The sequence below is a fragment of the Agelaius phoeniceus genome, chromosome 6 (genome assembly GCF_051311805.1).
Source record: "Agelaius phoeniceus isolate bAgePho1 chromosome 6, bAgePho1.hap1, whole genome shotgun sequence".
Taxonomy (NCBI): Eukaryota; Metazoa; Chordata; class Aves; order Passeriformes; family Icteridae; genus Agelaius; species Agelaius phoeniceus.
This window is the reverse complement of record NC_135270.1, coordinates 62,470,501-62,493,757: the sequence shown is the minus strand read 5'-3', so window position 1 is coordinate 62,493,757 and position 23,257 is coordinate 62,470,501. Positions and strand designations below refer to the sequence as shown.

General features: G+C 44.5%; 2 protein-coding genes across 4 annotated transcripts; one reads left to right on the top strand and one right to left on the bottom strand.

Moving 5' to 3' along the window:
* Window positions 1-1,036: 1,036 nt before the first annotated feature.
* Window positions 1,037-17,410, bottom strand: L2HGDH (L-2-hydroxyglutarate dehydrogenase). 2 transcript variants are annotated; one of them, XM_054634843.2, is made up of 10 exons: window positions 17,277-17,410; window positions 15,394-15,509; window positions 13,256-13,407; window positions 10,883-11,014; window positions 9,733-9,895; window positions 9,203-9,237; window positions 5,719-5,886; window positions 4,231-4,388; window positions 3,214-3,345; window positions 1,037-2,523 (listed from the first exon to the last, which is right to left on the bottom strand). In XM_054634843.2, exons 1-10 carry the CDS (start codon window positions 17,351-17,353, stop codon window positions 2,328-2,330), a joined length of 1,329 nt encoding a protein of 442 aa, XP_054490818.2. In that variant the 5' UTR covers window positions 17,354-17,410; the 3' UTR covers window positions 1,037-2,327. The 2 variants fall into 2 exon arrangements, with proteins under 2 accessions (XP_054490818.2, XP_077036999.1); XM_077180884.1 differs by lacking the exons at window positions 13,256-13,407; window positions 17,277-17,410.
* Window positions 17,411-17,640: 230 nt separating this feature from the next.
* Window positions 17,641-22,172, top strand: DMAC2L (distal membrane arm assembly component 2 like). Of its 2 annotated transcripts, none has more exons than XM_054634844.2 (4): window positions 17,641-17,780; window positions 18,972-19,180; window positions 21,020-21,191; window positions 21,639-22,172. In XM_054634844.2, the coding sequence occupies exons 1-4, from the start codon at window positions 17,689-17,691 to the stop codon at window positions 21,751-21,753; spliced, it is 588 nt and encodes a 195-aa protein (XP_054490819.2). In that variant the 5' UTR covers window positions 17,641-17,688; the 3' UTR covers window positions 21,754-22,172. The 2 variants fall into 2 exon arrangements, with proteins under 2 accessions (XP_054490819.2, XP_054490821.1); XM_054634846.2 differs by having other exon boundaries at window positions 20,968-21,191.
* The last annotated feature ends 1,085 nt before the right edge of the window (window positions 22,173-23,257 follow it).

Sequence of the window (23,257 nt, the reverse complement as noted above, 5' to 3'; positions counted from 1 at the left end):
GGAGGGTGGAAGGGGTGCAGTGGGATGGGATTTAAGGTCCTTTCCAACCCAAACCAGCCTGAGGTTCTGTGATTCTGTAACACTTCTGGGGAACAAATGCTGTTTGTCCAAATATTTATTCAGAGTTTCAGGAATTCTCATCTCACCTGTCCCAACAGGCCCAGACCAGAGCAGTCCTGTCGAGTGAGGGAAAGCTGTGAGGTGTGAGGAGCACAGATAAGATAATTTAGGAAGACAAGTTTGGTCATGTGTCCCCCTCCTGAAGTGATTTCTGTGACACAGAGTGAGATCCTGCCCAATTCAGCTGAGAATTAACAAATTCCAGTCAAACTCTTCTCTGAGTCAGGAGAAATACACAGATTTTACAGCATTAAAAAAAAAAAAACCCACCACACCATTTTAATCATAAAAGGCACATTTATGAAATCATCAAAGTGAGGCTCATTTGGAAAATAAATTAATGCATTTTCACACTTGGTGAGCAACAAGATTGATGCCTGAAACCCTGGTATCACAATCTCTGAATTTATTTTTATAACAAAAGTGTAAAACTTTTATCTCTGAAAACATTTCCATTTCACAGAATGCTACATCAAGGTTCATAATTTAAATTTCAAATAAACTTTACCCCCAAACAATCATCACCTGAGAGGAAAAAAGCAGTGCCCAGGGAAATGCTGACTCAGGACTCCCCCTGCTCTCTGTCTGCTTTGCATTTTAATGTTCTTTATTCTGTTAATACATGTCAGGGCCACACCCCATGTGGGAGGAAGTGGCTTTTGCAATCCTTTTGTAGGATTTACTGTTGATAGGCAACACTTCTGGCAGGGAGGGAAAACAGGATTGTTCCACTGTGGGAAGTTTTACCCAGCCCTGTGGCACTGGATCACTTGGAACAGCTGAATCTCTGCCTGAAGTGACCAAAACTTTGCTCTGGAAGGGTTGGTATTGGAATTTCCAGCTATCAATTTGCTGGTAAAGTAGATTTTACCTGGGGAAAAAAAACTTCTTCTTCTTCTTCTTCTTCTTCTTATTATTATTATTATTATTAATAATAATAATAATAATGGCAGATTAAGCCCTTTTTCCCCTCAAAAATGTCTCCAATCTGTACAGTAAGCTCAGCCTCACAGCTGCCCTCCTGTGCTAACCCACTCCCATCAGAGGAGCTCAGGAAAGAACTTTTAAAGGAGAAATTCATGTCCAATTTTCTGGTGCAAGCTCCCCACAATTATCTGTGCTACCCAGCAGCTGTTATGAAATCCTCAATACTTTGTCCCTGAGGCCACAAAATTCTGCTCTGCAGCAGTTCTGCAGGACACTCCCAGATCCTGAGCTCAGCCCTGAGTTTACTTCACCTCTCCCTGCACACAGACTCCTCCAGGTGTATCTCTGCTAAGAACTGGGGATCAGTGGAGGAGTCACCAGCCCTGTCTGAGCTCCCCCTGTGCTCAGGGAAAATGGGAAATCTCCCTGACTCATCCCTGCTTGGGCTCCAAGGGAAGCAACACCAGCCATGACTCAGGGCAGGTTTCTGGAGCTTCCCCCCCTTCACATTTCACATTTCCTGTTCCAAAGACCATTTTCCCTGATTGCTCAAGTGCCTGGACAAAGATCAGCTCCTTTTGCATCATCAGCATTCAAAGGAAGAAACCCAAAGCCACTGATGAGGTTTCTGACCTGGTGCTGATTTCCCAGCTGTAAATGAAATGAAAAGTAAGAGATTGTATCCATGTTTTGATTTCTCCTCTATAAAAAACACAGACAGTGATCAGACAGAGTATCTGAATTGCAGATCTAAATTGACTTGGCTTTGGTAATCCTCTTTAAGCTTATTTTTCTGTGAAATCCTCTACATTCAGGTCGAAGGCTCTGAATATTGTTCTCAATCTCTGCCAAAGCCTTGAATTCCACATCAGCAGGGCTTATCCTCCTATTCCATTACCTGCACGTCATCCAGAGGGCTGCACATCCACGTTCAATGGAATCAGAGCCACCCCACACCCGTGGCTTGTCAGACCCCTCTGAGGAGGCAGCACTGTGAGCACAGCCATGGCAAATCCAGGTGGAAAATGCCCCAGACAGGGATCCCAGCCTGCTGTGCCTGTGCTGCAGACCCTGCCATGGCTGCTCCTTCCTCAGCAGGCCGAGGAGCCGCAGAGCGGGCACAGAGCCTGCCAAGGCTGCCGGGCACTGCCTGGTGGCTGTGTGTCCCTCAGGAGGAGTGCCAGGCTGCAGAGGGGCACAGGCAGGGCTCCTGCCGGGATTCCTGCCGGGAGATTCCTGCCGGGATTCCTGCCGGGATTCCTGCCGGGACTCCTGCCGGCTCAGAGCCGGAAGCGCCGCTGGGCCTCGTCGGCGATGGCGGCGGCGATGGCCAGGGAGGAGGTGGCGGCGGGGGAAGGAGCGTTCCTGACGTGCAGGATCCTGCTGCCCACGGCCCCCGAGCCCCCATCAAACACAAAGTCATCCACCAGATTGCCCTCACTGTCCAGGGCCTGGGCTCTCACTCCAGAGGGACCCCTGCAAAAAGAAGGAGGAGCAGAAGGAAAATGTTCCTGAGTTAGGAAAGGAATTCCCGTGAGGAGGGGTCCAGGGAGACAGGGAGGAGGGCAGGGACTGGAGACAAAGCGTTTTTTGGGGGAGGTTTAACACTCCAGAGGCAGAGTGGGGGCATCTGACAGTCATGGAATCATTGAGGTGGCCAAACTGTGAGCTCAAAGCCCACCCAGTGCCACCCCTGCCATGGCAGGGACACCTCCCACTGTCCCAGGGTGCCCCAGTGTCCAGCCTGGCCTTGGGCACTGCCAGGGATCCAGGGGCAGCCACAGCTGCTCTGGCAATTCCAGCCCAGCCAGGAATTCCCAATTCCCAATCTCCCATCCAACCCTGCCCTCTGGCAGTTTGAGGCCATTGCCCCTTGTCCTGCCCCTCCCTCTCCATCTTTCTGTGGGCTCTCCTCAAGTACTGCAAGGCCACAGTGAGGTCACCCCAAAGCTTCTCTTCTCCAGGCTGAACAATCCCAAAATTCTCAGCCTTTCCTCCCAGCAGAGCTGTTCCAGATCATCCTGATGCCTCCTCTGGACTGAGGAGCTCCCTGTGCTGGGACCTCCAAGCTTCTGTATCATACTTTGGTGGAGGAAGGGACTAAACCCCTGCCATGTTTTCTCATGTGCAAATAGGAGATTTCCCAAGAGAAGAAGTTTCCTTTACCTGAGAACATCGTTGGTGGTGACCTCAGGGATGAACCTCTGCAGCTGCCTGACCTGGGCACTGAGGGAGAAGGCTCTGTACAGCTCCCCCAGGCCATAGGACACGTTCCTCAGCACCAGCTTCCACAGCCCACTGTGGACAAAAGGGGAGAAACAACTACACTGGGGCAAAGCCTGCCTCCAATGCACCAGCTGCAGCTGCAGGAGGCAGCAAATGCAACTGCAGGGCACGAGATGCCATTCCCAAAATCAGGAACCACATCATGCTCTGTGTTTGAGAAATACATGTTTGGCCTCCTCTGCCCCAACAAACCTTGCTCACAGAGCTGTGGTGGTGAATTAATTCTGAATTCTGGTTCTGGAGGTGTTCCAGGACTTGATGAGCTTGGAGCAACCTGGGCAGGGACACCTCCCACTGTCCCAGGGTGTCCCAGTGTCCAACCTGGCCTTGGGCACTGCCAGGGACCCAGGGGCAGCCACAGCTGCTCTGGCAATCCCAGCCCAGCCAGGAATTCCCAATTCCCAATCTCCCACCCATCCCTGCCCTCTGGCACTGGGAGCCATTCCCTGGCTCCTGTCCCTCCATCCCTTGTCCCCAGTCCCTCTCCAGCTCTCCTGGAGCCCCTTCAGGCCCTGCCAGGGGCTCTGAGCTCTGCCTGGAGCCTTCTCCTCTCCATGGGAGCATTCCCAGCTCTCTCTCCCAGCCCTTCTCTGCTCCCAGCACCCTCTGCAGGTATTCAATGATGCTGTCTAAGTTGATTAAGTTATCACAGTGCAAACCAAGCCTGGAATGGCTCCAGCAGCACCTTCCAGGGAGCAGCCACATTCCCAGACTGGCTGAGACATGTCCTGGCACAAAATTCAAACATGAGACCACACAAAGTCAAATGTCTTGGGGAAGTCCACCCTTATCAGCACAAACACCCCAACAAGGTGGGAAAAGCAGGATTTGGGGCAGGAAGAGGCTCCCATGGCTGACATCTCAACAAGAGCAGCCACAAGCACAAGGCATCTTTACCTGTAGGTGACAGCATCTAAAAAGTCTCCAGGGCTGAAGTCCAGGAGTTTGTAGCCCTCTCTCTTAAAGGCCAGCACTGCATTAGGGCCCAGCCAGACACTGCCATCCATCCTGGGAGTGAAATGGAACCCCAGGAATGGGAAACGAGGGTTGGGGACCTGAAAGGGGACACAGGAGTGAGCAGAGCTCTTTCCAACAGCAAATTTGTCATTTTATTTCCCACCACAGCAACAAAACTCTGAGCCACAGAACCTCAGAGCTGACTCTGAGCTGGTTTTGTTGCTTGTTAATTGTGCAGTTGTGGCATGTCATTAATTGAAACACTGGAGAACACAGCAGGGCCAGGTAAAGCTGAATTTTAGGAAAAAGGAAAACAAATAACAGGGGGAAAAAAAGTCCACATGATTTCTCAGGATATAAATCAACAACACCCTGATGTTATTCACCAGGAGCAATCACACTGCAATAAAATAGAATAGAAAATATTAGGAAACCCTTACTGTGTGTACAAACCAGCCTGAACTTAGCAGCTTAATGCTAATAATAATGCTAATAATGCTAATAATAATAAATCTGCATCTTCTTTTTTTTCTTTTTTTGTTCCACTTCCTCCCTCCCATCCCAAGACAGGGTCCTGAACCATTCCCAGGTGAGATCAGACAAACAGCAATGGCCAGCATTCCCAAAGATCCAGTGCTTAGCAGGCAAAGTTAATCTCACATTCAGAAAATCAGGATTTAAATGGACAGAATTAGCTAAAATGCTGCCCTAGGAATTCTCTCCACTTGCTCTGTAATTCATTTTCTGTCTGGGACTGCTGCTCTTCATCCCATCATTTGTCTATATTAGATGGTAGAAAGGTTGTTCCCTTTTCTCCCACGTTTGTTTTTAATGACAAAATCAGCGAATTCAAACATAAAGTTGAGAGGAGAATACCTAAATCTGAGTGTTGGGTATTAGCAGAAAAGATTAAACCCTTTATCAATAATTCATCCCAGAATCCCTGAGGTTGGAAAAGACCTCCAGTGTCATCTGTGAATCTCCTGAGGGTACATTCAACACCTTTGTCCAGATTATCCATAAAGAGATTAAACAGGACTGTTATCATTATTAAATAATAAATAATAATTACTGTCATCTCTCCCTGACTTCTGAATCCTGTCTATAGGAGATACAGAAATAATTTAGAGTTTTCTGGATATGAGGCAATGTGACACTCCATCTTTTCTCTCAAGTATAAAAACCCCAAAAATAAAACCATAAACAAAACAACTGGCAATAACTTCCCACATGGTACTTCCCACATGTTTTCCTCAATTAAGAAAAAAAAATTAACAAAAAAATTAACAAAACCCAACTGTCCTGTCCCAAACCAACCCAATCTCCACCCACGTGTGCGCGTCACTGCCTGACAAAAACAACCACGGAATTTTTCCTTTTTCTTGCATTTTTAGCAGCTCTTGGGGCACCCAAAGCAGGGGCACTCACTGGATAAATATTTCCTTTCACCAAGTAAGACTTTTCTGGTTTGAGCAGCAGATAATCCCCTCGGAAAGGGACAATCCTGGGCTGGGGGCTGCAGCCGCTGATCTGCGCCAGGCGGTCGGAGTGGAGCCCGGCACAGGTCACAATGTGCCCACAGGACACCTCCTGCCCCTGGGGACACCAAACACCAACAAAATTACATTCATAAAACAAAGAAAGAAAGAAAATTAAATCAATAAAATTTATCTAGCTTTTGTTAAAAAAAACACATCAAAATTCTATTTATTGGCTAAGAAAAACAACCCAGGAAAACCCACAGGCATTTATTTAAATCAATAAAATTTGACTTATTGAAAAAATTTATTTAACTTATTGAAAAAAAAAATCAAAATTGTATTCTATTTATCTGCTAAGACAAACATCGAGAACAACCCCACAGGCATTTATTTAAATCAATAAAATTTATTTAACTTATTGAAAAAAATTATTTAACTTATTAAAAAAATTTGACTTATTGAAAAAAACTCAAAATTCTATTCTATTTATCTGCTAAAACAAACACCGAGAACAACCCCACAGGCATTTATTTAAATCAATAAAATTTATTTAACTTATTGAAAAAATTTATTTAACTTATTGAAAAAAAAATCAAAATTGTATTCTATTTATCTGCTAAGACAAACACCGAGAACAACACCACAGGCATTTATTTAAACCAATAAAATTTATTTAACTTATTAAAAAAAACCCCCAAAATTCTATTTATCTGCTAAAAAAAAAACCACCCAGGAAAACCACAGGCATTTATTTAACTTATATATGAATAATTTATTTAACTTATTTAAAAAAAAAATATTTAACTTATTAAAAAAAAACCCAAAACACATCAAAATTCCATTTATCGCTAAAAAAACCCCAAAAAAACCCCAAAGCCATTTATTTAAATAAATAAAATTTATTTAACTTATAGAAAAAAAAAAAAAAAAAGAAAAAACACATCAACATTCTATTTATCTGCAAAAAAACCAAAACAACCAGGAGAACCCCACAGGCACTTATTTAAATAAATAAAATTTATTTAACTTATAAAAAAATTATTTAACTTATTAAAAAAACCAAACAAAATACATCAAAATTCTATTTATCTGCTAAAAAAAATCGAGAAAAACCCCACAGACTTTTATTTAAATAAATAAAATGTATTTAATTTATAAAAAAAAGTATAGAACTTAAAAATAAAAAATTATTTAACTTATTTTAAAAAAAACCCAAAACACATCAACCTTCTATTTATTGCTTAAAAAAACACCCAGAAAAACCCCCACTGGCATTTAAATAAATAAAATTTATTTAACTTATTAAAAAATATTTACTTAACTTATTAAAAAAACCTGAAAACACATCAACATTCTATTTACCTGCTTAAAAAAAACACCCAGAAAACCCCCACAGGCATTTATTTAAATAAATAATATTTATTTAACTTATTTAAATAAGAAATTAACATATTTAAATAAGGATGTTCACTGATTTGAGCCCACAGGGTGGGAGCAGCTGCACAAATTGACAGCACACAGGTGTGGAGAGCTGCTAAATATTAAACACCTTTACCATCTAAATAAAGAAATACATAAAAATCAAAAATTTATCCATAAATCAATTAAGTATAAAACTTATCCATAAATCAATTAATCAATACATAAAAATCAATTCACTTATTTAAAATGGGCAATCCATCCCCCACTTCAACCAGGGCAGCTGCTCTCCCACAGCTGCTGCCCCAAAGCTGATCCCTGCACCCAGAAAAACCCCAAATGCTTTTATTTCTTTAAATAGATAAATATTTCATTTATTATAAATATATTATAATTCTATTAATTACATAATATATTATTATATATTATACATATTATTATATATAATATATATTATATAATTATAATATTATATATTCTAAATAAAAATAAATATTTAATTTATTATAAATATATTATAATTATATTAATGATATAATATAATATATATTATTATATTATATATATATTATTATATATTATATATACTATAATTATAATATTATATATTATAAATAAAAATAAATATTTAATTTAATAAATTCATTGAAAGAAATAAAATTTATTTCACTTATTTTAAAAAAATGAACTTATTTAATAAGTGAAATAATGATGTTCATTGATTTGAGCCCACAGGGTGGGAGCAGCTGCACAAATTGACAGCACACAGGTGTGGAGAGCTGCTAAATTAATGAACCACCTTTACCATCTAAATAAAGAAATACATAAAAATCAAAAACTAGTATCTGTTTATTTACCTGGAGCAATTATACTGCAATAAAATAGAATAGAAAATTTAAAGAAATAAAATAGAATATTATATATATTCTATTATATTCTATTATATTATTATATAATAATATATTATATGTAATAATATATTATTATATATTCTATTATATTCTATTCTATTATATATTAATAATACATATTATATATTCTATTATATATTATTATATATAATAATATATAATTATATAACAATAGTATAAAATTATTATATGATAAATAATATAATATATTATATAATAATATAATATATATTATTATAATATTATATAATATATTATTATATATTATATATATTTAATATATATTATATATATAATATATACTATATAATATAATATAATATAATATAATATTATATTATATTATATTATATATTAAATAAATAAAATAGAATAGAAAATTCTTAGCTTAGTATCTTCCCTTAAATACTAATTTCTTTTTCAAGTGAAAAAGAATTCACAAAAAGAAAAAAAACCCCAGTATTTGGTGAAAAAAAATCTTAACAAATTTTGGAAGCTACTTTTTAACGAAAGAGCAAAAAAATAGGCAAAAAAAAAGCAGCAGAAGTAACTTTAAAAGTGACCAGAGGGGTTGTGAAGTTGTTTTTGTTGCAGATATTCCCTCCTGAAGGTGAAGGGGTGCAGGCTCAGCTCCTGACTGCAGGAACTGCAGCTGCCATGCACCTGCTGCACTGCTCTGATGAGAAAATGAAAATAAAATGATGCTAAAAGCCTCCTTATCGTTTTATGGATGCCAGAGCCCAAAAGCAAACATGAAAATTGGTGTTTGTCACCAGATGAACAAGTCATAGAGGAGTTCTTGGAAGCACAAGCATCAGATTGTGCAAATAAAGCAGATAAGGGATGTTAAATGTCAGGGAGCAGAAAGTTATCACTTAATATTTTACAGAATCACCACCATCATTATTATTATTATTTACTTATTTGAACACCCTCATTGTTAAGAACTGATTGCAGTTGTTTTATCAAACTGCTCATGGTGCTGAACAGCAGATTTTTAATATTTTGGTTTTGGAAATTATTCATTCACAAGAAAATAAAATCTGAAGAAAAGGAGAAGCAGCTTCCTGGAAGGAATTAAAACTTCTGTTTCAGCCTTACCTTTTTGCTCCTAACAATGACTGGGTATTTCAGCCCTGAAATGGAATTAGACAAGAGAAGGAATTACTGGAACAAGCACCAGAGAACTGACAGAACAGGAAGGAATTTTCCTCTGGAATATCTCCCAAGCTATGTAAGAACTACTCTTGTCATAATTAATGTGGTTGGACATGACTGGATTTATTAATTAATAGGGGTTTTATTCTTCCCTCTGTGTGCCAGCACACATCCAACCTGCCTTCAGGATAAGGAACATCACTATCACAAGAATAAACATGCAAGATTCAGCTAAATCTGAGTTTAAGAGAGAACAACTTGATTTCTCTATTTTACTCTCACTTGTTTCAGCTGAAGGGTGACCTGCCTGCTAAAACCCCCAAGTGAGTTTGCTGAATACTCTCACTAAAATAATTTTGCCTTTTTTCTCATCCCTAGGGGATAGAAAACTTCAGATTTGTTTAAAAAATTGTGTTTTGAACAAAATCTTTGTAGTAAATGGAGGGCAAAAAAAAAAAAAAATACAGCCTTACCATCTTCACTTTCTGCAGAACTTTCTGTGGCCATCTCCATGTCTGTGACCTCAAAATCAGTCAGGATTGTCCCCCCTGCTTCCTGGAAGTCTCTGGCATAGGACTGGGCCACTTGTTTGTAATCCACAATGCCAGTGTAGGGAGAGTCCAGGGCCATCAGTCCCTGTCAGGGTTTGACACAGAGGAAGATGAAAACTGGAATATTTCATCTGGAATACCTGCACTGCATGGCAAGGGAGGGCTGGTGTTTGCAGGGCTCCCAGGGTGAGGGAACAGATGAGAATCTGAACTCCATCTTTCAGAAGGATGATTTATTGTTTTATGAGATATATTATATTAAAAGAAAATGATGCATTAAAACTATACTAAAAGAATAGAGAAAGGATTTTATCAGAAGACAAGGAAAGAAAGGAATGGAATGATAATAAAATCTTGTGACTCTCAGAGAGTCTGAGCCAGCTGGGCTGTGATTGGCCATTAATTAAAAACAACCACATGGGACCAATCCCAGATGCCCCTGTTGCATTCCACAGCACAAATAATCATTGTTTGCATTTTGTTCCTGAGGCCTCTCAGCTTCTCAGGAGAAAAGATCCTAAGGAAAGGATTTTTCATAAAATGTGTCTGTGACAGTGCTGCTCTCTCCCCTTGTGCTCAGCTGGATCTGGAACACTCCCAGGATGTTTTAGGGAGCAGATCCAAAATGTTTACAGGGCAAATGAAAATATTATTTTCCAGAAAATTTCTCTCTGTATCTACAATCACTCCTGAGTGTCACAGCTGCACCAGAGCAGGCTGCCAGATGAAACAGCACAGGGAATTCACACCCAGCTTTTCCTTTCAAACAAAGACAGACTAATCAATAACAAATCTGTGTTCCACACATTCCTCCTGCTGTGAAAATAAACAGGCTGAGAAGTGCTACATAACAACCTCACTGAAATGGGCTTGATCCAAAAACACTTTTATGGATGGGAAGGAATTTTCAGGCTCTTCTGAACTTGAAGCTCGAGGCCAGAAAAGTATTTGTTAAATTTTGTTAAATTAAATTTTAGAAATTGTTAATTTTTTTAAAATGTGTTAAATTAAAATATGTTTTCACTTGAGAAACAGCTCTTACAAGGTAAATAGAAGTATGGCAACCCCTTACCCTGCAGAAGGGCTCCTTCTCCTGGATTTCCTTGGCTCCAATGAGTTTCAGCCCTGGGACATTGTTCTGCAGGCCCCTCTCATACAGAGCTTTGAGCCTTGGGATTTCATCCTGTTCCACAGCCACAATCAGCTTTGGGAAAGGAAAAAAAGTCACAGCAGTGAGCAAAACAGAGCAGGGCAGGTTTGGCATCAAGCACAAGCAGCAGGGAATGAGTGAACAAGGAATCCAGGGGGTGAAGAATGGTTGGTGCCATTCATTGCACAGAATTCTATTGCTGAGGAAGCACTAATATATCACAGAGAATGAAAAAATAAATGCTAAACTGTAGCTTGAGTTACAATCAATTGACAGTATTTGTCAGAAGCAGCCTGAGACTACAAGTCTGCATGTGAGAGAAGAGAATTTGAATTTGAAGAACCACTGGGATGCTTCCAGAAGTAAAACTGAACTCAACCCAAGATGTACCAACCTCCAAGAGCCTCGAGGAGAGAGTGGGGACATGTTCTGACATGGCCTGAGTGGAATTGTACCAGTTTCATTTAACCAAGGAGGCTGTTCACAGCTATCTCAGGAGATGAATGCAGACAGAATCACCTGTGCCAGCTTTGCACAGCCCATGATCCTCCCAGGTGTGAGGCTCTCCAAGCCTGGGGCTGCTCCAGGGACAGCTGGTGAAGTTTCACCATGATCCTCCCTGGAATGAACTGCCAGGGAGTGCCATGGAATCATGGAATTGTTCAGCTTGGAAAAGCTCTCTGAGAGTCCAACTGATCCCTCAGCACTGCCAGGCCACCCCTGACCTGTGTCCCCAAGTGCCACATCCACAGGGATTTGAAATCCCTCCAGGGATGGGGACTCCCCCACTGCCCTGGGCAGCTGTGCCAGGGCTGGACAAACCTTTCAGGAAGGAATTCTCAATATCAGAGCTAAAGCTTTGTGGCCCAGCCTGAGGCCGTTCCCTCTGCTCCTGTCCCTGTTCCCCCCGGCTGTGCCCTCCTGGCAGGAGCTGTGCAGAGCCACAAGGACCCCCTGAGCCTCCTTTGCTCCAGGCTGAGCCCCTGCCCAGCTCCCTCAGGGATTCTGCAGCCCCTGCCCGGCTCCCTCAGGGATTCTGCAGCCCCTGCCCGGCTCCCTCAGGGATTCTGCAGCCCCTGCCCGGCTCCCTCAGGGATTCTGCAGCCCCTGCCCAGCTCCCTCAGGGATTCTGCAGCCCCTTCCCAGCTCCCTCAGGGATTCTGCAGCCCCTGCCCAGCTCCCTCAGGGATTCTCCAGCCCCTGCCCAGCTCCCTCAGGGATTCTGCAGCCCCTGCCCAGCTCCCTCAGGGATTCTGCAGCCCCTGCCCAGCTCCCTCAGGGATTCTGCAGCCCCTGCCCAGCTCCCTCAGCCTCTCCTGGTGCTCCAGCCCCATTCCCTTCCCTGGACATGCTCCAGCCCCTCCTGTGGCTTTGCTGGGAGGGGCCCAGAGCTGTCCCAGCACTGGAGGTGGCCCAGCAGTGCCAGCACAGGGGACAAGCCCTGTCCTGCTCCTGCTGCCACCCTGCAAAAATATGAACCATGAGCATAAATCATCAACCAATCACCCACCAAATTTTACGTTCTTGTAGCTTATAAACAGCATGACACTGAAGATGTCCAGATGGTTGCCATACACACCCAAGGCCAAAAGACTCAGTGCTAACCTCACTGTTAGTTTCTGCTAGGTATATACATGCAAGTATCCACGCTCCAGTGGAGATGCCCTGCACATCTTGGTACAAAACACAGAAATTCAGCTGCCCCAGGCTCCAGCTGAGCCCCTGAGGACAGCTCTGAGCAGGCTGTCCCCTCAGGTGTGCTGCTGCACAGACCCACAGTGCCACCCTGTGCCCAGCCTGGCAGCACAGGGAGCACACACCAGACACAGCTCCAAGAAAAAAACCCTGGAATTCCAATTTATCCCTCAGGGCCAAAACCTTGGGGTCAGGACAGAGAGTCCTGTGGAAACAGCAGCTCAGTGCCCAGTGAGAGTGGAGAACCTGACCTGAGTGTTAGAGCAACAGGGAAATGGGCACAGAACTGTGTTTCACTGAGCCTGACCACACCTGGCATGCTCTGCCCAGCCCTGGTCCTCACCTTGCACACAGTGAATTAAAAATGGTTCAGAGCATGAAGGCAGCGTGGGGAGATGATGAAAAACCTTCTCTCAAACTGAAAGGGATGATGTGGGGGCAGGAGGGGATTATGGACATTATACACATTCCTGTATAAAATTATCTGCAGCTTGTGGAGAGAACCCACAAGCAGGCCTGTGCCATAGGTGGTACCTCACACCACATTCAGAACAGCCTCAGTTTCCAAGGGTGAAGCAGGGAAGCCCAGGATTCCTGTACCTTCCCACACTGCTTGTAGGGAATGCCCTTCTGGTCACAGTATTTGTAGCACAGGGCTGCCCCCTGCACACACAGCTTGGCCTTCAGGGAGCCAGGGGTGTAGTAAATCCCACTGTGGATCACACCACTGTTGTGGCCACTCTGGTGATGGGCTGAAGAGAAAGAAAAACACATGGTTAGAACTCAGTTGCTCCCACTTCATCACTTCTGCTGTCAGAAACACGAGTTCACTGAGGTCCTGCCTTAAATCAGCATTATGAGGCATGATGAGGTGAGAGAACAGCACAATTAATTCCTCCCCTGGCCTCAAAAGGTCAGAGAAACACTGACACAGCCAGCCCTGGTTAATGATAATCCATCACAGCCTGCATTGTGTTGGACCAACAGGAAAAAAACCTGAAAACCACAATGTTTTCCTTCAAGAACAAAACAATCAATCAAAACAGGGTAAAATTCAATTTTAAAATCCAATTTTTACAATGAAATGCATCTCCTAGGGCCTCATCCAACATAGGATCTGTCCAATCCACAATTCCTTTGGACATGCTGGCAGGCCTGGGAGGATAATTTTGAGTATTTGTGAACTGGATTGGGTTGCTATTTCCTCTTTGCAAATAGATAAAATAGAGGTGAAAAACAGCACAAATATTTTTACTGAAGTCATTTGGTCAGGTTCTTCTCCCTCTTTAAGGTGTGGATGCCCAAAGGTCACTCCTGCTTGGCACTCACACAGCTCTGTGTCTTGGGGATAAAAAGTCATTTTGTGTCATTCATGGAACATCTCAAAAGCAATTTATAGCCAGGCTGGTGGAGCTATTTCAGACAAGATTTTGGGCTCACAGGTCCTGTTTGGAGTTAATCATTGATGTCTATCCCTTGGGATTCTCCATGCAGAACCTGCCTGTGCCCTCCCACAAGCTGCACCATTCCTTATCCTGCTTATTCCCCTCCTTGTCCTCTCTCCTGCCATTCCCCTGCTGCTGCAGCCCCAGCAGTCACAGGGCAGCTTGCACAGGAGTTTTTAACTCAAAATTCCCAATCTGCAGCCCCAGCAGCCACACTGCAGCTTGCACAGGAGTTTTTAACTCAAAATTCCCAATCTGCAGCCCCAGCAGCCACACTGCAGCTTGCACAGGAGTTTTTAACTCAAAATTCCCAACCTGCAGCCCCAGCAGAGAAGCACAGACTGATGAAACTCTGCTGAAGGACAACCCTTGGGAGAAGGGTGGAAGAAATCCCTGTTAGGGGAGAGCCTTGGCACTGACATGCAGTCTCAAGCTGCACCAAGGGAAATTTAGGTTGGATATTAAGAAAAAGTTTTTTACAGAAAGGGAGATAAAGTTCTGGAATGGCTGCCCAGGGAGGTGGTGCAGTCCCCATCCCTGGGTGTGTTTAACAAAGCCTGGATGTGGCACTGGCTGCCAGGGTTGAGTTGAGCTGTTGGGGCTGGGTTGGACTCCATGATCCTGAAGATCCTTTCCAACCCAGGGATTCTGTGAGAGCCATCACAGAGTCCCAGGATGGTTTGGGATGGAAGGGACTTTAGAGATCACCTCGTTCCATCCCCTGCCAGGCTCAGGGACACCTTCCACTATCCCAGGCTGCTCCAAGCCATGTCCTGGAAATAAGAAATCCATCACCCACTTCAACAACGAGGGCAGCTGCTCTCCCACAGCTACTGCTCCCTGCACACAGATATCCATGGGATGCTGAGGTTCTGGCAGAGTGTCCTGGGGCACAGCCTCCCCTGGGTCCCTGTCCCACTCTGTAACCTTTGCAATTTGCAGGCAACCCCGACAAGGGAAGAGAGGAGAATCTTGTCTCCATGTTTCAGAAGGCTGATTTATTATTTTATGATATATATTAAATTAAAAGAAAATGATATACTAAAACTATACTAAAAGAAAAAGCAAGGAATAGAAAGGAATGATCATAAAATCTTGTGACTGACCAGAGTCCGAGCCAGCTGGGCTGTGATTGGTCATTAATTAGAAACAACCACAGAGACCAATCCCAGGTGCCCCTGTTGCATTCCACAGCAGCAGATAATTGCTGTTTACATTCCGTTCCTGAGGCCTCTCAGCTTCTCAGGAGAACAGATCCTAGCGAAAGGATTTTTCCTCAGGTGTGACACGTACCTGGCTCCTGCTCCTTCTCCAGCACGGCCATGGCCAGCGAGGGGTGGCGCTGCAGGAGCTCCCGGGCCGCGGCCAAGCCCACGATCCCCGCGCCCACCACGGCCACGTCGAACGAGCTGCAGGGACAGGGACAGGGACAAGGGATGGTGTGAAAAATGCGCATTTTGTGATTGGCTTTTCGCAAATATTCAAATGAATATTATGTGTGTTGTGTTAGAAAGTGATGCTGTGTTAATTTTCTTAAATATAGTGTTAAATATAGTTTTAGGTTATAACAAAATGTTAAAATAGAAACTATGCCATGCAAGATATTTTTCTAAAGAAAGGACTCGCAGTGAGACAGCAGCCACAGGACACCTGAATCTTTCAGAGAAAGAGAATTCATTGCTCCATTATCAGGAGAAATGAACTTCTTCCCACCTCACTTGGGCAGGGTTCAGAGGAAGCAGCTGACACTGCCCAGACAGAATCCTGTGTTTGGATGGAATTTCTGCATCATGGATGAGTTGTATGAATATGCAACAGGCTGTTGTTTTTAAGGGTTAATCCTCTGGTAACGTGGGGCCTTTTTTGGGCTTGTGCTGCCCAGAAAAGGTACCCGGACTGTCTGTAACTCTTTGTTTCATATTGTCCTAATCCAATTGTCCAAATTATTATTACTCTAATTATATTATTATTTTTATAACCATTTTATTACTATTAAACTTTTAAAATTCTAAAACCAAGTAATTGGTGTTTTTCACAAATAACAATAGGGGAAAAGGGTGGGGATAGGGGAAGGGCATGTCAGGAATAGAGGGGAAAGGATGGGGAAAGGGGAAAGGAAGGGAAAGTGGATATAAAGGAAGGTGATATAAGGGAAGGAGATCTAAGGAATAAAGAGGACATAGGGGAGAAGAAAATGGGATAGAGGAAAGGGGATAGGGGTGATTAATAATGTAAAGGGGGAAAGTATAGGGATGGCAGATAAAGGATATAGGGGAAGTGGCTATAGAGAATATAGGGGATATAGGAGAGAGGAAAAGGGGATAGGGAAAGGTGACATAGCAAACATAGAGGATACAGGAGAGAGGGACAGGGGATGGGGGGAAATGATACGGACAGTGTGAAAAATGCCAATTGCTTGTTTTAAAATTTTAAAATTTAATAGTAATAAAATGGTTATAAAAAGAGTAATATAATTAGAGTAATAATAATTTGGACAATTTGGATTAGGACAATATGAGACAATAGAAACAAAGAGTTATGGACATCTGAGTACCTTTTTCTGGGCAAAATAAGCCTGAAAAAGGCCCCACGTTACCAGAGGATTAACCCTTAAAACAACAGCCTGTTGCATATTCATACACCTCATCCATGATGCAGAAATTTCATTCCAACACAGGATTCCATCTGGGCAGTGTCAGCTTCTTCCTCTGAATCCTGACGGTGTCTCCAATCCTGAGCAGGCAGGAAGAAGTTCGTTTGTCCTGATAATGGAGCAATAAATTCTCTTTCTCTGAAAGATTCAGGTGTCCTGTGGCTGCTGTCTCACTGCAAGTCCTTTCTTTTAAAAAAAGTAACCTACATAGCATAGTTCCTATTTTAACATTTTGTTATAACCTAAAACTATATTTAACACACTACTTAAGAGAATCAATACAGCATCACTTTCTAACACAACACATACAATATTCATTTGAATATTTGCGAAAAGCCAATCATAAAGTACACAATTTTCACAGAAAGTCACAGGGGAAGTGGCTAAGTAAAGGCAAGAGGACAGGGGAAGGGGTGAGGGGACGGGGGACAGGGACGAGGTTCCGGTGCCGAGGGCAGGGAACAGGCAGGGTTGTGGAAGGTGCCGCTGGGGCCGGGCCCGCCCCGCTGCCCCCCGGCCTCACCTGCGCCGCCGGCTCTGGAGCCGCCACAGCGCCGGGGCCCCGCCCGGGCCCGCGCGGCCCCTCAGCGCCGCCGCCATCTTGGGGGCGGAGGGAGCGCCGGGGCCGCGGCCGCGCCTCCTCCTCCTCTCCTCTCCTCCTCCTCCTCTTCTGCTCCTCCTGCTGCTGCTGCCCCTGCTCCTCCTCCTGCTGCCCCTGCCCTCCTGCTCCGCTCCGCTCAGCCGGGCAAGGTTCGGCCGCTCGGCGCCGGGGCCAGCCCGGGGGCGGTGCCGGCCCCCCCTGCAGCCGTGGGCCCCGCCGGGCTCACAGCCCCACTCAGGCCGTGAGGGCGGCGCGGCCTCCCCCTGCTGCTGCTGGCGCTGCAAATAACACCCAATAACACCTCCCTTTCCCCTCTCCCGGCTGCAAGAAGGTGATGATGGCCTTGGGGACGCTCTTGAGGAAGCCGCCGCTGCCGCCGGGCAGTTGTAGAGCCTTCTGGGGATGGCTGAATGCCGTGTTCAACAAGTAAGAGTGAGTCGCTGGTTAATAATTAACTTGCAGATCCCTCAAATTCTCTGCGCGGTTTGTGAAGCGGAACAATCAAGTCCCTACGCTGCAGAAAACGTTTTCTGTCATTAATGCTCCTCTTTCCCCCCAGACTGCATGCTGGGTTGTTGGCATGGGGTCATTCCGTATCTGCTTCCCCTTCCAAAGCCGTGACCTTCCAGAGCAAGGTGTGGGCTCTGCCCCTGCCCTGGCCACATGGATCCCATCCCTAAATCCTGCTCTTCTTTGACCCCAAAACTCACCTTAACCGGTAGCAGAGTTTTCTTTCCTTACAGACATGGAAGGAAACTGAGTTAAGCCCTGTTATATTTGTATTCTTTTTCTAAAGAGCATCTGCCGCTTAAGTTAAAAAACCTCACACCAGATTAATGTGAAAAACGCCAATCACTTGTTTTTTTAAATTTTAAAAGTTTGATAGTAATAAAATGGTTATAAAAATAGTAATACAATTAGAGTAATAATGATTTGGATAATTTGGATTAGGACAATATGAGACAATAGAAACAAAGAGTTACGGACACTCCAGGTACCTTTTCTGGGCAGCACGAGCCCGAAAAAGGCCCCACGTTACCAGAGGATTAACCCTTAAAAACAACAGCCTGTTGCATATTCATACAGCTCATCCATGATGCAGAAATTCCATTCAAACACAGGATTCTGTCTGGGCAGTGTCAGCTTCTTCCTCTGAGTCCTAACAGCGCCTTTGAGGCGGGAAGAAGTTCATTTCTTCTGATAAGAGGGCCATAAATTCTTTTTCTCTGAAAGATTCAGGTGTCCTGTGGCTGCTGTCTCACTGCAAGTCCTTTCTTTAAAGAAAAGGATCCTACATAGCATAGTTTCTATTTTAACATATTTTATAACCTAAAACTGTATTTAACACACTACTTAAGAGAATTAACACAGCATCACTTTCTAACACAACACATACAATATTCATTTGAATATTCACGAAAAGCCAGTCATAAAATACGCATTTTTCACATTAAGCACTGCACAATCCAGAACTCACCCATTCTTAAACTCCTTCTAGTAAATCCCACCCTCACTCCTCTGACACACGGCCACAGATTTGCTGGGAGCGTTTCGATTATCCCCGGGATAACTGAGCCCCGCTCCGGGCGGGCTGTGGCTGCTCTCTGTGTCCCGCAGGGTGGATCACGAGCGCATCCGAGCCGTGGGTCCGGACCGCGCGGCCTCGGAGTGGCTGCTGCGCTGCGGGGCCCTGGTCCGCTACCAGGGCTCGCCCAAGTGGCAGCAGGACTACAACGCCCTGCCCACGGGGCCCCTGGGCAGGTACAAGATCGAGGCCATCAACGCCACCGACTCGTGCATCATGTACAGAGGATTTGACTACCTGGGTAATGTACACGGGGGAAAGCGCCACTCGCTTGGTTTTGGAATTTTGAAAGTTTAAGGGTAATGAAATGGTTATATGGATAGTAATGTAATTAGAGTAATAATGATTTGGACAATTTGGATTAGGATAATATGAGACAATAGAAACAAAGAGTTGTGGACACTCTGGGTACTTTTTCTGGGCAAAATAAGCCTGAAAAAGGCCCCACGTTACCAGAGGATTAACCCTTAAAACAACAGCCTGTTGCATATTCATACAGCTCATCCATGATGCAGAAATTCCATTCAAACACAGGATTCTGTCTGGGCAGTGTCAGCTTCTTCCTCTGAATCCTGACAGCATCCTCATAGCTGAGCAAGGCAGGAAGAAGTTCATTTCTCCTGATAATGGAGCAATGAATTCTCTTTCTCTGAAAGATTCAGGTGTCCTGTGGCTGCTGTCTCACTGCGAGTCCTTTCTTTAAAAAAAGTATCCTACATAGCATAGTTTCTATTTTAACATTTTGTTATAACCTAAAACTGTATTTAATAACTACCTTAGAAAATTAACACAGCATCACTTTCTAACACAACACATACAATATTCATTTGAATATTTGCAAAAAGCCAATCATAAAATACACATTTTTCACAGTACACACGGTGATTGTTTTAATGACTTTCATTTGAATTGCATCAAAATATGAATAATGGTGTCATTTTCTCATTCCTTAGCAAGATACTCATAAATAATTTGTGGGGTTTTCCCCCCTTTATAAATATTTATCAGTGCCCAGGGTTTTGCTGGAGGTGTGGTATGAAGTGGAAAGACTTTGGGAATTTCAGCTTTTACCTGAAGTTGCCATAGCACTAAGGAAGTGCCACAAATTTTGATGAGTTTGTAGCAAAAAGCACTATAAATATTATTTTTCTTCTGCACCAAGGGATGATTTTGGTGTCTCTGAAGTTGTATTCTGCTCATTATCCAGGCATTTATGATGTCTTCAAAGACAAATAAAAAAGACAAAAACCAAGTGTTTCAGGTGGTCTTTAAATAACAGAAACCAAAAAGGGAACAGGCTGTTTTATTTTTTCATAGCAAGGGACCCTGAATTCCTGGCATTAGCACTTTCTTATGTCAGTCATTGTTTATTACCCAAAATTGTGTAGGTTTTTTGTTACTTGCCCATTTCAAAGCTCTGGAATTCTTACTGAAACAATTCAAACCCCAAGGTTTTCCTAAATCTGAAGAGCCACAAAAGGGCTTTGGAGATTCACTGTGTGTTACAGCCCCACTGTATAAAGGAGTGTGTGGCTGGGTGGTTTTAGGGGCAGTTGTTAAATTGAGAATTTAACAAGCAGCACAGGCTTGTCAGTGTTCAGGAACACAAAACCAGGGAAGGATTCTGTGCAGGGGCTTTTGTTGGAGAGCTCTGGGTGTCAGGGGTACAGACCCAGAGCTGACTCTGACACGGGTTCAGGATCAACCCATAATGTTTTTATACCCTTATTGTTATATAATTACATATTAATTATTAAACTTCTATTGTTCTATTGTATACATTGATTTCACCCAAGCATGGATTTTGTAGTTTTCATCAAACCCCCAACACAGTTTTTTATTATTCTTGTTAGGATTAAACAGTAATTATATCCAATTACCAAACAATCTAACAATCCTGTCATTTATCATGGTCATTCAGTGATTATCCAGGTGCAGCCTAACATTTTCCCAGGGCCTACCAGGCCTAGCCTTCCTTTTTAAGTCCCCTGAATATTCCACGATTTTAGAAACATTTTATCCCTGTAGTATCAGGCTGGAGCTGGAGTTGTGGAGCAAAGCGTCCCTTGTGCCCCTGCAGATGGCCTGGAGCACGTCACAGACATCAGGCTGGAGAAGTGCATGTACATCCAGGACCAGTGTCTGCAGAGGCTCAGCGACACCAGCAACCTGCAGAGGAGTCTGCAGCAGCTGAGGATCATCTCCTGTGGCAACGTCACTGACAAAGGCATCCTGGCACTCCACAAGCTGGCGTACGTGGGGCACCGAGGGCTCCCTGCTCAGGGCTTGGCATTGGCATTGGGGCTGGGGTGGCCTTGAGGATAGGTAATTAGTGATCAGCAGGTAATTCATGATCAGCTTGGCTGCTGTTCTGAGCCCTGTCGTGCAGCAGCTCTGTTTGACACAGTTTGTGTCCTGCAGCTTTCAGTGCTTGTCCAGCTCACAGCTTCCTGTCACGCCACCCTCCTGGGCCTCAGGGTCTGGGACACTCCTGGGTGCTCAGGAATGGGGTGCACTTGGGTACTGCAGCTAAAAACCCCAAACACCCACTTCAGAAACAAACTTCCAGTAGAACCAGTTAAAGTACCAAAAATTCCAGTCACCATTTAAAATACTCAAAACTGCAGTAGAATAATTTCTCCAATTTCTCTGTCAGCAATTCAACAGCAGTTGCTCATTTTCTTTTTGAATATTTACAGGAACCTGGAATATTTGTACCTGAGTGACCTTCCTGGGATCAGAGAGAAAGAAACAACCTTCCGTGTGCTTCAGCAGGCACTGCCCAAGCTGGAGCTGGAGCTGGATTTGGAATAAACACAGCAGCACAAATCTGAGATGTGATTTCCTAGGATTTGTCTTATGTTGCATCAATGAAGTTGTAGACACCACTGTGCTTCCAGTAAAGCCCAGCTCTCCCAGTCCAGCCTCAGAGGTGGATGTGACCTTTTAAGAAATCATGCAATTAATTTTTATTAAGCTTAAACTCAGTGGTGGATCAACAGCAGACAGGGCAGGCCTCTGCACGTAGGCATCTGGTTCCTGTTTTTCGAGGGAGCTCTGAATAGCTCAGAAGTTCTCAGGGTTCTATTGCACAGAAGCAGAGTGGCAGTGGGGGCAGTGTTGGGGTGTGTGTGGTCAGTGCCTGGTGTTGGTGCTGTTCCCTCTGGAGAATCTCACCCAGTAGGTGGGTGCTGATTAATAAAAGAGGTTCTGGGTCTTTTCTGTGTCCTTCACACTCGGAGTTTGTCTGGTTCCATGATCTGCAGGCAGGCAGGGTCACCCCTCAGGAGCACTGAGCTCTTGGTGCAGGAGCAGCAGCTCTTGGACACAGCCCTGAGTACGTTTTTGTGTGTGCTGATGGACTGCAGCAGTTCTGTGCAGCTCTGGAGTTCCATCCTCATCCCTCCTCATAAGTAAAAGTCAGTGAGAATTGTTGAGGTTGGAAAAGTCCTCTGAGACCATGGCAGTCCAAGTGTTCCCCCAGCACTGCCAAGGCCATCACTGACCTGTGTCCCCACGTGCCACATCCATGTGGCTTTTAAATCCCTCCAGGGATGGCGAGTCCCCCACTGCCCTGAGAGCTGTGCCAGGGCTGGACAAACCTTTCAGGAAGGAATTCTCAATATCAGAGCTAAAGCTTTGTGGCCCAGCCTGAGGCCGTTCCCTCTGCTCCTGTCCCTGTTCCCCCCGGCTGTGCCCTCCTGGCAGGAGCTGTGCAGAGCCACAAGGGCCCCCTGAGCCTCCTTTGCTCCAGGCTGAGCCCCTGCCCAGCTCCCTCAGGGATTCTGCAGCCCCTGCCCAGCTCCCTCAGGGATTCTGCAGCCCCTGCCCAGCTCCCTCAGGGATTCTGCAGCCCCTGCCCAGCTCCCTCAGGGATTCTGCAGCCCCTGCCCGGCTCCCTCAGGGATTCTGCAGCCCCTGCCCGGCTCCCTCAGGGATTCTGCAGCCCCTGCCCAGCTCCCTCAGGGATTCTGCAGCCCCTGCCCGGCTCCCTCAGGGATTCTGCAGCCCCTGCCCAGCTCCCTCAGGGATTCTCCAGCCCTTCCCTGGACACGCTCCAGCCCCTCAATCCTTTCTTGTGAGAGACTCAGAAGTGCCCCAGGATTGGAGGTGGAGCCTCAGGTGCCAGCACAGCAGGAATGGCTCATCCTCAGGGAGAGCATTTTCACTCAAATCCCTGGGTCTGGGCTAGAGAAGGGCAGAAGGCAGTGGCTCCAAGCAGTCAGGTGCACAGTGCTGGCTCAGAGGTGTTTTCCATGTGGAAGCAAACAGAAGGCCATCAGGCACACACAGGACATGGCATCTGTCCCACTGAAAG